Source organism: Tachysurus fulvidraco, chromosome 5 (genome assembly GCF_022655615.1).
Source record: "Tachysurus fulvidraco isolate hzauxx_2018 chromosome 5, HZAU_PFXX_2.0, whole genome shotgun sequence".
NCBI classification, from domain to species: Eukaryota; Metazoa; Chordata; class Actinopteri; order Siluriformes; family Bagridae; genus Tachysurus; species Tachysurus fulvidraco.
Window position 1 is genome coordinate 5,492,297 of NC_062522.1, and position 14,639 is coordinate 5,506,935.

The 14,639-nt window shown below is 37.3% G+C and overlaps 1 protein-coding gene across 7 annotated transcripts; it reads left to right on the forward strand.

The window, feature by feature from the left end:
* Nucleotides 1–989: 989 nt before the first annotated feature.
* Nucleotides 990–13,789, forward strand: LOC125141157 (polymeric immunoglobulin receptor-like). 7 transcript variants are annotated; one of them, XR_007140517.1, is made up of 8 exons: nt 996–2,951; nt 3,059–3,379; nt 3,571–3,912; nt 4,036–4,050; nt 4,158–4,262; nt 4,679–4,769; nt 5,139–5,194; nt 5,376–5,449. XR_007140517.1 is itself a non-coding variant. In XM_047813221.1 (7 exons), exons 1-7 carry the CDS (start codon nt 2,912–2,914, stop codon nt 5,544–5,546), a joined length of 1,053 nt encoding a protein of 350 aa, XP_047669177.1. In that variant the 5' UTR covers nt 2,436–2,911; the 3' UTR covers nt 5,547–6,035. The 7 variants fall into 7 exon arrangements, 5 of the variants coding, with proteins under 5 accessions (XP_047669176.1, XP_047669174.1, XP_047669175.1 ...); XR_007140516.1 differs by having other exon boundaries at nt 993–2,951; nt 3,571–4,050; XM_047813221.1 differs by lacking the exon at nt 4,679–4,769 and having other exon boundaries at nt 2,436–2,951; nt 5,136–5,194; nt 5,376–6,035.
* The last annotated feature ends 850 nt before the right edge of the window (nt 13,790–14,639 follow it).

Sequence of the window (14,639 nt, forward strand, 5' to 3'; positions counted from 1 at the left end):
AAAAGTTAGTTCCCATAGTGTTGCGGCATACAGTTTACAGAGAAAGTCTTGTCACTTGTTTTCCTCAAAGCAGGTGAGTGGGGAATGTCCGGCGGCAACACCGTCTCTCCTACCGTTCGGCTCCATGAGCTAATTACAACAGACAGCTTAGCTTAGCTTAGCTTAGCTCTCTCTGTGGTCCACTGGAGCAAGGACCAATTATCCAAGCTTGCTGATGCATTATCTCAAATCACTTATTTTTTTAACAATTTTCCTGGACACATACCTATGTTCAGTCTTTCACGCTTTTACGATTGTGATCCTCTTTTCATCTACACTTCCGGGCCATGCGTAGTGCACTCAGAGCATCATGGGATAACAACAAATAAAATATAACTGAGTTTTTCATCTTATAAATGAACTATGAATTATGAACCTCTTGTATTTATAAATCGGTTTAAACCCTATGCAATGTGCATATCTTAGCGTTATAGAAATAAATATGATATTATCTAATTATTTACAATGTAATAAAATACATTAAATGACAATGCATTAATTTAGTGAAATAAAATACGTTATCATAAATAAACAACAAACACAAAATATCCTGATTTGCTGGATAATCAGGTTATTAATACAAACAAAAAACATTGTGCATATAGTATAGGGTTGTGAACTTTGAGCAAAGAAGGTTGTAAACACAGAGGGTTCTTGCAAACATATATACACTTCTTTTATAGCAGTAGTTGGATTAGATATGTGGTGTGCAAGAGAACAATTGAATAAATGTGCAAAACAGTGTGTGTGCATGTGCGTGTGTGTGTGTGTGTGTGTGTGTGTGTGTGTGTGTGTGTGTGTGTGTGTGTGTGTGTGTGTGTTAGGTAACTGTTGAGTTCTGCGTAACATGGTAACAGAAATTTCATATGTCTGTTATTTGGAAGTATGTGAATTGCACTAGTAGTCCACACATTTCACATAAAACTTCCTGTACAGCTCTTTCTTACACAGCTAAAAGGAGAAGCAGAACATTGCCTCAATTTATGGATCAGACACATATAGACAGTACGGTACAAGTTAATCTTGGTTTTATCTGTAAAAAAAAAAATATTTTTCAAGTAATTAGATAGGATGTTTTCTTGTAGTCTAATTTGGCCTTTCTGTTTTTGAGTATCAACAGAGTTTTGTACCTTGAGTTAAATCCTCTATATTCACGTTCATGAAGGTGTTTCTTGATTGTACACTTTGACATGCCTGCCTTCTCAAAAATGGTCCGGAATTGGCTAGATTTTGTAAAGCAATTAGTTAAGTTATCGTCTGTGGTTTCTCAGGCCTTTTGGAGTTGTTGTACTTAGAAAATGCATCTTTATTGTCCTTAATTTATCATGAAATACCAAAGGCAATGTTATCAAACTGCTTATCAGTCACGTCCATTTACTTAGAGCCTGTAAAAATGAGGATTTAGAGAGAAATGGCTGAAATTCATAAACAATTAATTTAACCTCTTTAATTAAAAAGGAAATAATATAATCCATTCAAATTTATCGTGATGTACAGACACAAAAACATCTTCCAAACATCTTCCAGCCACTATGTTGACTGAAAATGACAGGAATATATTACTCATCATATTATATATTAGATTTGTGGTTATGTGTGAATCATTTAACCCTTAAGAGAAAATCACATCCGTTGTTATGTGTTTAAAGTCATATTACTTTACTTGTGTGCTGGAAATCATCTATCCATTCTTCCATCCATTTTCAGTAAAGCACTTTATCCTGGTCAACATCACATGGATCCAGAGCCTTTCAGAGGAAGGCTGTGAACAATGCAGGACAATTCATACCTAGGGGCAATTTTGCATAGCCAATCAGATTGAAACCTGAACTGATTACCCTAAAGCTGTATTTATCTATTGCAGCTTGGACATCTGAATCTAGGTACAAGGTTTATTTCACATAGACCAACCTTGAAGTTAGTAAAGAGTTTTATAAAGACATAGAGACACACTGAATTCACTTTTTTTTACATTAGGTTTTTGTGTTCAAACACAAACTGAAAATCCTGTGTATTTGCATTTGTATGTGTATTTTTTAGCAGTGAACTTCCTGTGATTTATCAGATGTATGAAGAGCAGCCTGTATTTGTGAGGTTCCACAAAGACAAAGTGGATATCATTGTGTTGCATCTGTGCTGCATCAGACATACACTAGATTCAATCAGTTAATGTCATTTATTATCTAACTAAACTTTTCACTTTCTACATGTTGGAGTTCCAACCATGATAACAACACAACCTTCATCATCATTGTATGACCCTAACTGTCCAGATTTAGATCAACCCTAACTACATGACTGTGATGAATCTGGTCTCTTATGAACAATCAGCATGCACACTACAATATGAAGTCAGAAGAGATAGACATATTAATTCAGCATTCTGTATTATAAATTTACTGCCATTTGCAGACCTACATATATACAGTAGCTACAGATACAGAAAGTGTCATAGTGTTACACCTTTAGTGTTCAGAGACAAACAGCAGGGAAGGTGGTGTGCAGGAAGCTCAGATCTTTAAAATATGTGGAAATATTAAGCCAAAAGTAGCACCAGAAAACCTCTACAATTCAGAAAAAGTCCTGATCTCTCAATATGAAAATTTTTGTTCCTTCATTGTGAATTCTAATCACCAACGTCACACAGATACAAATATGACTGTTTACACATCTTCATTACACTGACGTAATTTACACATAATATTTCACACACACTTCCTATACAGCTCTTTCTAACACAAATAGTAGAGGAAGTGGGAACAGCATTATTTCTATTTAAGACATAGGTGAAAACACGGCCCATTCAGAACAGGCACAGACCAGGAGCTTTAATATCTTTCTAAAGTAGAGTTGGTGTGAGAGTGAACTCAGGATGAAGATCCTCCTCATCTTCACCCTCTGTCTGATCTCAGGTAAAGAAATGCACTTTAAAATAATCCTCACTATCATCAGAAGCTATGTAGCATCTATAATCTTGAAGGAAGGAATTGCTCAGATGGATGTTTGGTGTTTTTTTTAGATGGAGGAGCCTCAAGGGAAGTAACAGGATATTCAGGAGGAGGAATCCTTATCAAGTGCAAGTATGGGAGAAAGGTCACACAAAAACCAAAATATTTCTGTAAGGGTTCAATGTCAGTCTGTTCTGAACAAATAAAGACAGGGGAAAAAAAACAGTGGGTAAATTCAGGAAGATTCTCACTATTTGATGACACCAAATCATTAGAGTTCAGGGTGATGATAAGAGAGCTCACTGTACAGGACACTGGGACATACCACTGTGGAGTTTATATAACTCCAGGAAATGATATTAAGACATCGGTGCAACTGAAGGTAAAGGAAGGTGAGTCTCCCACCACTGCATTCTGTTTTCATGGGAAGTTTTTTCTAGGCTGCGACACATAAGTAAAACAGTAAAAATATAAGTAAAAACAGCAAAGATTTTTGTCCTTAATTATCTTATAGTATTGCTATTGATTATGATGGTAATGCTTTATGATATATAAACTGATCTGATTGGTTTTGGATCTGCAGATCTGTCTTATGGGGGGTCCATCAGTAAGACTGCCCATGCAGGAGAAGATTTGACTGTCAGCTGTAAATACCCACAGTCCCTCACCAGTCACCCTAAGTTTGTCTGCAGGAGGCTGCAAACTGCTGCTTGTTCTTATAATACATCCGTTAAAGAAAGTACAAAATATGTAAAAACTGGGAAAATATCCCTGTATGATGACAGAGAAAAACAAATCTTCGGTGTGAGTATTAGAGATGTAATCGAGCAGGACTCTGGTGAGTACTGGTGTGGAGCTGAAGTACCTTGGAGATCTGATCAGGGATACAAAGTTTATTTCACACGGATCGACCTGATAGTCAGTGGTGAGTTTGTAGAAACATTGAGATACTCTAAATTAATGTTTTTGACATTAAACAACTTTTTACTGCTTAACATCCACGTGCCAAGCTTCAACTTCAATACCTATATACCTTCAATACCTCCAGCTTCTCCTCCAGCAGGTGAGTCTGCTCAGATGCACATAGTCTAACTAAATGACTTTGAATCCGATCCCTTATAAATGATCAGCATGTAGGTTAAAGTGACTGTCTGTTTGTTTCTCTTCCAGGATTTCCAGCTTCCACTGTGATCACTGTGTCTGTAATTCTGCTGCTGCTTCTGATTGGAATCATAATCCTCATTCTGACTCTACAAAACAGACACAAGATGCAAGGTTCTCACACTCAAACTACACACATGATAAAATGATTAGCACAAACATGTTGGGGAAGATGTACTTCCATTATGCCTTGTAATCTAGGGACATAAGAACAGCAGATGGATGCACGCGTTAGTTCCATCTGGAGCTTTCTCCCCTTGCCTCCCTTTCACTGGGTCTCCACAGTGGTTTCCTCCCTGAGGGTGACACTCACTACACTCTCTACAATGCCTATACTGGCCTGATTACTTGTCACAGTGACAGCACACATTAGCCTTGCTTTTATTTGATATAATTATAACATACAGCCTGCCACTTTGGTTGATGGGTGAAAATCTTCATTATTTTGTTACTACAATTATACAAAATAAAGTCATTTCTATTGTGACACACACAACACAAAACAGATGTTAAATGTTTAACATGTTCAGGTTCATCATTAGGCAGTACGGTGATGCGATGCTGCTTCACAGCTCCAGGGTCCTATAAGTGAGAGCGTGCAAAGTCCTGCAGTGGAATAATGTACAATATTTACTAAAGTTATATGAATGTATAAATAAATAATTGATTAATTAATTGATCACACAGTCTGTTTAATTGATCTTGTTTATAAAGAAAAATTTAAATGTGCTACTTATATGTGCCATTTATTCATAAAAACATATTTACATAATATAAACATATTGTCATAATATTTTAAGCCCTGTCAAACATATAATTCATGTTTTAATTTAAAGTAGTCTTTATTATTCAGCAACTATTATTAACCATTATAGAAAATGTATAAAGTTACATGAGTCATGATTAAATCTCAAACTAAAAATAAATTAAATATAATAAATAATAAAACAAGAAGAAGAACTATTGCTAACTTGACGACTTTCTCAGCAGCAGGAGCAGCTTCTGTTGGCAGGCATTCTGACCAAGACTCAGGAAATAAAAAGAGGGTAATTATCTTCATTGTGTGTGTGTGTGTGTGTGTGTGTGTGTGTGTGTGTGTGTGTGTGTGTGTGTGTGTGTGTGTGTGTGTGTGTGTGTGTGTGTGTTCAGTTGCACATGAAATGATAGAAATTAAAAAAATCTAAGTGTTTGTATATAAATATAAATTCTGTTTCTCTTTGCTTTCAGGTTTGTCTTGCTCTGTGTGACTATGAGGAGATGAAATATGCTGAAAGTCTGATTTACACAACAGTGATTTTTTACAGCAATGCCACTAGCTCTAATGAAGCAGCTACAATCATTAATGATGAGGTGTTGTGTGACTATACTTCAGTCACTTACACTGTTGTATGTGGATAGATTATTGGATCATGATTTGTGGTCCAAGCATGTGGCACTGGATCTCTACAGTTTTGTTCAGATATTATTTCTTCTTCTTCTTCTTCTTCTTCTTCTTCTTCTTCTTCTTCTTCTTCTTCTTCTTCTTTAAAGCTCCAGGGAACGTTGAGTGGGAGATAATTTGTGTAGCTTCAAGCAACTTCAATCTGTTATTGTGATGCTTAAATGTTCTGTTATTAAAATAAAGGTTTATTTTTGTAAGAGAAATGTGTTAATGACTTGACGATGTTGTGGTTCAGTAAAATGCAGATCTACCATTAACCCTTACCTTGCAGTTCTGTAGCTATCTGTTAAATCTGTTTGTGCTATAAATCTGAGGTTGACTGTTACATGTTGTGTTATAACTAATAATGACCAGTAGAGGTCAGTAGTGGTGTGTATATGTTGGAAGCTGCATGAAGCTGTGCGTGTCTGTTACGTTGTTAATATAAATTAAAGCTATAAACAGAATGACGTCTCTGTTCTTGTATACAAGATACAACATATGGCGACGAGGATGAAAGGCCTGGCGAGGAGCTACCTGTGGTGGCCTAAGCTGGATGGGGACATAGAGTCTAAAGTCAAAAGCTGCAAAATATGTCAGGAACAGAGAAAAGTTTCTGTGTGCGCACCACTTCATCCGTGGGAGTGGCCAAGAAAGCCCTGGAGACATGTGCATATGGATTATGCTGGTCCATTTATGGGTAAAATGTTTCTAATCGATTACAAGTGGATAGATGCATACCCCCTGAATTCAGCAAGGACACATGGCTGTCAAGTGTCACGCATTGAGAGTGACAGTCATGCATTTCGGTCTTTTGTCACGATCTCCCGCCACACATTGTATTTCTCACACAGAAAAACTTTTTACTATTTATCATATATTTAATATGCCGCAGCTCCCAAATTGTATCTGTCCTCACCGTTGTCTCTATGGAACTGGGCAGGAATCAAGCGCATCACCTGGAGTTCTTAGTCAAGTCTGACACTTATCAGCCAATCAAAAAAAGAGGCTACACAACAGCCAGTCAGAAAATAGCACTATCTGGGTAAGATTTAACGCAACAACCAATGAAAAAAAAAATTCATTAGTGAGGGGATTTTCGATGGTCGGTTTGAACAAAACCTTGACACGAAACAGCTTGTCTCTGGACGGGACATTGTCCTCAATCATGACACTAACAATGTCTGGGCTTGTGCTGAACTGTTTTATATGGGAGCAACATTACAAATAATAAAGGAGTCCAAAAAGGCAACAAAAACCTACAATAAACAACACCAGTCGTGATCTCTCTCTCTCTCTCTCTCTCTCTCTCTCTCTCTCTCTCTCTCTCTCTCTCTCTCTCTCTCTCTCTCTCTCTCTCTCTCTCACACACACACACACACACACACACACACACACAAATTAATAAATGAAAATTAAACAAATACTTTGTTTTTAGGTTAAATTGCAGAGAGTGATCATTACCAAACACACAAACTCCCGCATTATTGTTTTTTTTTTGTTTGTTTGTTTTTTTGGGGGGGTGTTTGCTTGGTGTATGGAGATGTCATGCTTGCCTGTCTTCAAACCTTGAGAGCCTTGCAGGACAGTTGTCTCTCTTGAGTCCCCGAGGAACAGTTTCAGTGTGTATGGTGTTCCTGAAGTCATGGTGTCAGACAATGCTCAGTGTTTCATGAGTGAGACATGTAAAGAATTCATGTCCAGAAATGGAATAACATGTTACTGCTTCTCTGTATCATCCGTCATCAAATGGTTTGGCTGAGAGAGCTGTACAGACTCTCAAGGAACTCTTAAAAAGGCTCAGGGGACACCATTGAGACCAAGTTGCATTGTTCAGTTATCGAATAACACCTCAGTCTACAACAGGTTTATCACTTGCAGAAATGAAGATGGGAAGGAAGTTGAGATTCACACTCGACAGAATACATCCTGACCACAACAACAAAATTGAAACAAAGCAACAGAGTCAGAAAGATCACCATGATAAACAAGTCCTGATATTTTGAAGTGGGAGAAACCGTGTATACCAGGAATTTTGGTTATGGACCAAAATGGATGCAGAGAGAAATTACAGAGATCACAGGACCTGTATCATACAGAGTGAGTTTGGAAAATGGTACGTCGTCATGTCGACCAGTTGTTCAGTCGAAAACAGAAAGAGGTTCTAAATTCTGAAATTGTTTCCCAAGCTGATGTTCTGATTCAACCACAAAAATTGGTAGAAACTGTAGACTCTGATGCCACAGACCCTGAGACCCACTACTGACAATAATTACAAAACCAGAGTTGGTTGGTACTGAGGAGACAAAGCAGCCTGAGAGTTCACAAACAGGATGTGTGAGACGTTCAGCAAGAGAAATAAAAGCAAAATCTTAAAGACTTTGTGAAATAATAATAATAAAAAACACTTCATAACAAAGGTGTTGAGATGTTTCATAAAGTTATGTTGAGGTTGTTAATACTACATTTCTATAAATATATATGTTGGAAATAATTTAAGTGGAAGTTTTAAAGTTAAGGGAGGAAGGATGTTATATATAGTGTTGCAACTAATAATGACCAGTAGAGTTCAGTAGTGGTGTGTATATTTTGACTGCATGAAGCTGTGTGTGTCTGTTATGTTGTTGATATTTACATTTACATTTACGGCATTTAGCAGACACCCTTATCCAGAGTGACTTACAACTGAGCAACTGAGGGTTAAGGGCCTTGCTCAGAGGCCCAGCAGTGGCAGCTTGGTGGACCTGGGGTTCGAACCCATGACCTTCCGATCAGTAGCCCAACACCTTAACCACTGAGCTACCACATCCCCACATATAAATTGAAGCTATAAACGGAATGACATCTCTGTTCTTGTATACAAGCTACAACATTGACAATAAAAGACACCACTGTCTGAAGCATGTGTGAAAACACACCATTTCTTTTGACCAGCATGCAGTCTGGTGATGTGCCAGCGTGTGTCAACAAGACCATATAAGGGCAAATACATCACGGAATCGCCAGATTCTAACTGTCTAAAGGAAAACGTTTCAGTGCCCAAAGCGACACAGCATCTCGTTCCCTTCTCAGCTTAACATATCACATATGTAAAATTAGTGTGAATTCAACTCTAATGTTTTGGCCTTGGACATCGGTGGTGAGCAAAGATTTGGCTTATTTTCAGACACCATCAAGAGGCATCACACAGAGGCGTCATGACCATTCAAAAGTGTCCCCTCGCTTTATTGAGCCATATGTAGTCCTAAGAGGTCATGCATTATTACTTATTTTTGTCATGAAGTTGTTTTGGTCCTGACAACGATTTGATATTCTCATTATGTAGACACAATAAAAGTATGAGAAGATGTTCTAGAGGCAGCAACATGGATGATCACATACGCATTTACTTTGCTCAGAGACTCATGTGATTGACAACTTCCACATAAATGTCCAACACATAAGAAGGAGTCTGTGATGTCTTTAAAGTAACTATACGTTTTGAGAAACTAGGAGCATAAATACAGTATAAGACCACAAATTAGTGAAATACTAGGGGAATAATAATAGAAACATAAAGTGTACATTAGTGTAGGATGTGCAGAAGTGTACAAGTGCAAAATGCTCACAGTTTGGAGTAAGAGGGTAAGATTGCAGAATAACAGTCTGAGTTGTGTGTGTTAAATGAAACGCATATGGAACAGCAAAGTGGTGTCCAAGGACGCAGATAAAAAAAACACGATTGGTCCTGGATATTGTTGATGAGGCCATTTGTGGATGGAAAGGAAATGTTTTTGAGGTGTGAGCGGTGGTGAGGTGAGTATGGATTCAATACTGTCTTTGGTAAGTGGAATGTCTTTAGCTGCTGCAGGAAGTACATCTTCTGGTGTCCTTTTTTAATCAGAGAGTTAATGTGCAGAGGTCCTGTGTGATGATGATTCATAGGAAGTGGTATAAGAGCATAGTATCCTCTGGGGAGTCACACAGGATGATGCGGGCAGGTACAGATATAGATACAGATACAGAAACATCACACCTTTAGTGTTCACAGACAATCAGAAGGGACGTTTAAGTGAGATAAGATGATCTCAGGCCTTCAGAATAGGACATTAACATTTTTATTCTTCCATGGTGATTTCTAATCACCAATGTTAAACGCAAATGATTGTTTACATACAGTAAGTGACAAGAGACTAATATTTTGTGTCAGAAATTTGAAACATCTGTATTACGATGATGTAAGTCACACATCTATCGCTCATACACATATGCGCTTCCTGTAGCGCTCTTTCTCATTCGGACAGAAGGGGAAGTCGGCACAGCATTATTTTTATTTTAGACACAGTTGAAGACACAACTAATACAAAGTTGGACAAAGAGAGTAAAGGTGTGTAACAAAACAGGAGCTTTAATATCTTTCTGAAGTAGAGTTGGTGTAGAGATCTGTGAGAGTGAACTCAGGATGAAGATCCTCCTCATCTTCACCCTCTGTCTGATCTCAGGTAAAGAAATGCACTTCAAAATAATCCTCACTATCATCAGCAGTGTTACATGAAGGAAGGTTTTGCTCCGATGGGTTTTTGGTGTTTTGTTAGATGGAGGAGCCTCAAAGGAAGTAACAGGATATTCAGGAGGAGGAATCCTTATCAAGTGCAAGTATGGTGCAAAGGTCACACAAAGCCCAAAATATTTCTGTAAGGGATCAATGTCAGTCTTTTCTGACCAAATAAAATCAGGAAATAAAAACCAATGGGTAAATTCAGGAACATTCTCATTGTTTGATGACACCAAATCTTCAGTGTTCTGGGTGATGATCAGAGAGCTCACTGTACAGGACAATGGGATGTACCACTGTGGAGTTAATATAACTTCAGGAAATGATATTAAGACATCGGTGGAACTGAAGATAAAAGAAGGTGAGTCTCCCACCACTGCCTTCTGTTTATCTTTACAAAGCTCTTGTGTACTACTTCAGTACTATTTTTATATAACATTTTCATGATTTTTACCTCTACATTTTCTTGGACCCTGGATCTGTGATTGCTAACTACCAGGCCATCATACCATTTAAGTTCATGAACATCTGTAGCTTTGCAACGTTTGAATGTTGTATAAAAAATCTAAATTTTAAAGACCACGACACATAATTAAAAACAGCAATAACATCTTTATATCAATGTCCTCTTTGTAATACACTTTCAATTCTGTAGTCATTAATTCACTGGGATTTCTACTAAATTCCTTATCTAGGTTTAAAAATAAACATATGATAAATAGAAGAAAATTGCTTCTGTCATGAGATGATTATTTCTGGAGTCTCCAGTTATTTGTAACAGTCAGATGTAGTGCTGTAAAATAATTAAAATTGGGTTGATAACAGAAACTTTGTTTTGCATCATGTCAACGTTCTATCTTTTATTTTCCTACAACAGCAGACCTTAAAGTTTTTGTCCTTAACTACTGTACTGCTTATTATTATGATGGTGACTTTTTATGACATATAAACTGATCTGATTGGTTGTGGATCTGCAGATCTGTCCTATAGGAGGTCCATCAGTAACATTGTCCATGCAGGAGAAGATTTGACTATCAGCTGTAAATACCCAGAATCCCTCAGGAGTCACCCCAAGTTTGTCTGCAGGAGGCTGCAAACTGCTGCTTGTTCTTATAATACATCTGTTAAAGAAATTACAAAATATGTAAAAACTGGGAAAATTTCCCTGTATGATGACAGAGAAAAACAAATCATCATTGTGAGTATTAGAGATGTAACTGCGCAGGACTCTGGTGAGTACTGGTGTGGAGCTGAAGTACCTTGGACATCTGATCAGGGATACAAGGTTTATTTCACACGGATCGACCTGACAGTTACTGGTGAGTTTGTGGAGACATTTAGTCACACTGTGTTAATGTTTTTACATTAAATAACTTTTTGCTGCTTTAGATCCATGTGTCACAGGTTCAAGTTCAGTACCCACACAACCTTCATCATCATCTTTATCATCATCACTAACGTCATCATCAACAGCACCACAATCATCAGAATCACCATCATCATCATCATCATCATCATCATCTGACTTTACTCCAGCTTCTCCTTCAGAAGGTGAGTCTGCTCAGATGCACATAGTCTAACTACATGGCTTTGATGAATCTGATTCTTTATAAATGATCAGCATGTAGGTTAAAGTGACTGTTTTTTTTTGTTTCTCTTCCAGGATTTCCAGCTTCCACTGTGATCACTGTGTCTGTAATTCCGCTGCTGCTTTTGATTGGAACCATAATCCTCATTCTGACTCTACAAAACAGACACAAGATGCAAGGTTCACACACAAACCACACACATGATAAAATGATTAGCACACATGTTATAGGTGAGGTGTATTGATGCATTACAATCTGAAGAAGTTAATTAAAGACGAATGAATAAATAAACAAATGATTCTTGATTTAATTTCCGCCTATTCAATTTAACAGAATTTTTTCAATAAAGAAATATTCTATTCTGTTCTAAACTTTATGGTACAGTCTCTCTCTCTCTCTCTCTCTCTCTCTCTCTCTCTCTCTCTCTCTCTCTCTCTCTCTCTCTCTCTCTGTGTGTGTGTGTGTGTGTGTGTGTGTGTGTGTGTGTGTGTGTGTGTGTGTGTGTGTGTGTGTGTTGAAATACAGTAGTAACCTAAAAATAGGTTTGAAAAACGAATAAGAGTAAAAAACTTTTTAGTAAAAAACTGTTACAGAAACGCACAGGGCACATTCTGCTTGTAAAAGAACACTCAGACTTTTGGAATAAGAGTCTACCAACTAAGTACATCTTTTTTTTTTTTTTTTCATTTGATGGTGAGCCAATCTATGCACAGTCCTTGTCAAAGTTTTGAACAGGATTTTAATAGGATTTAGATCTGGAAACTGATTGGACAATTTCAAAATATATTGGACAATTTCTAAAGCCATTCCTTTGGATTTGGATGACTCCCTCTATCTTGACTATAGCCTGAGTCTCAGCTGAAGAGAAGTAGCCCGATTGCATGATGCCGCCACCACGATGCTTCACTGTTGATATAGTGGTCTTTGGTTGATAAGTTCTCTAATTTTTGCATTAAACATCTTTTTAGAATTATCCCCAATTGGTCACATCAGCCATAACACATTGTAGCATTCTGTGTTTTACACATAACATGATTTGAGGTCATTTAGGAAGGCTTGCCACCCTAGCTCACAGCCATATGAAGGATATGAGAGATTGGTGTCACATGCAGGGAGTAACCAGTACTTCCCAGATGTTTCTGCAGCTCCTTGTTGCCGAAGGTCTCTTGGCGGTCTTGACAATAAGTTTTGTTTTGTCCTTTTATCAATTTTAGAGGGACGTCCTATTCTTGATAATATCACTGAGGATGACCTTAATGGTGTTACATGGTACATGAAATGTTTTGGAAATTCATTTATACCCTTCTCTGGATCAATACCTTTTGACAGTGAGATCCAGGACATGCTTTGTAAGCTCTTGAAGACTATGGCTTCAATAGTCAGATGAAACCAAGAAAATTCAAAGAAAATCCCACAAAAGACAGTTGATATTTGGGGGTTAATTAGAATCATTTTTATTTATGACAGCTGTGTAATATTTACTGTCATGTCCCTGAGTGGGTAAGAGGGGAAAATGAGGACGTGGGAGGCAGACGAGTTCAGTCAAACTCAACCAAAGAGTTTTAATTTACTTTCATTTTCAGCCTTAATTAAACACACATACTCCTGCACACACACACAGCTCAGCAGCATGTTTTCCCCTCTCTCTCCATTCACAAACTGGTGCTTGGCCACGCCTCTGCTTCCAACATTTGTTTTTTCCACTTAAAATGTTTCTGCTTGTTTTTAATTTCCTTTTTGATTGCATGTTGGCTATTAAATCACAGTATGGTGAAAAAAAGTGGTGTTTTGATTAATTACATACAATATCATCAGTAATTATTACTGATATTGTGCCTTTTTTTTCCAGCAGGCACAACTTTCCAAAATTCAGGAAATGACCAAAGGGTAATTGTCTTCAACTTGTGTGTGTGTGTGTGTTCAGTACCAAAACTTACTGTCTTTCAAAAAAGAAAACATTTATATTTTTGTTTCTGTTCCTCTTTGCTCTCAGGTTCCTCCGGATGTTCATGAATATGAGGAGATTAAAATCACCAGACGACTTTCTGCCTCAAACGCTGAAATGTCCACAGTTTACGTTACTGCTCAACTACCCACAATCTCCTCTGATCATCACGCTGCATGTAAAGAGTTACCCACAAAACCCTGTGATTCAGCTATTTATTCTTCTGCTCAACTGCCCACAATCTCTGATCATCACGCTGCATATGTAAAGAGAGAGTTACCCTCAAACCCCTGTGATTCAGCCGTTTATTCTTTTGCTCAACTGCCCACAGTCCCCTCTGACCAGAACATCTACTCCAAAGCTCAGTTACCTACATGTGTCTGAAGCTTGTCCCAGTGCCCAGTGCTCGACTAACTGAAACACACTGGAAATACAATATAGTTTATATATTGTATAGTAATATAATAAGTTTCTCTACAATTTATTTTAATGATCCTAATGACTGATACAGACCTCTGTGTTCATAACTGCTGTTTTTCAGCTCTCTAGCAGAAACATTCTGAAAACATCTAAAGAAGCACATTTGTGTATATTATTACTGTGTTATGAGATATTTACATTAACATTTACAGCATTTAGCAACCGCCTTAATCCAATGCAATGTACAAAAGTGCTTTTAAGTCTCTATCGACAAATACACTGGCTCACTAGGTTACAGAGTTAGGATACCATCAACCTACTGTAAATCTCTTTTCACATTTTTTTTAATATACACATACAACAAACAGGGAAGTGATAGTTCATATCATAAAAGTGCTAGATATAACATTATTGATATTTAATTCATCTTTTAGTGGTCATCTTATGACCAGAATGCTAAATAAAAATAATAAAAAAAAACTTTGCACATTGTGTTGTTTCTAAGTAACAGAGGAAGTAGAATCAAATGAGACCTTTATTTAAAACATTACATATAAATTTACAATTTAAAAATGTAATAAAA

What these genes read in the sequence shown, in the direction of transcription:
- LOC125141157 (XM_047813218.1), top strand. Translation starts at nt 2,912, where the DNA reads ATGAAGATCCTCCTCATCTTCACCCTCTGTCTGATCTCAG. An exon ending in TCCAGCTTCTCCTCCAGCAG is followed by an intron (nt 4,051 to 4,157) that starts GTGAGTCTGCTC and finishes TTTCTCTTCCAG; the next exon opens with GATTTCCAGCTTCCACTGTG. An exon ending in ACTCAGGAAATAAAAAGAGG is followed by an intron (nt 5,195 to 5,375) that starts GTAATTATCTTC and finishes CTTTGCTTTCAG; the next exon opens with GTTTGTCTTGCTCTGTGTGA.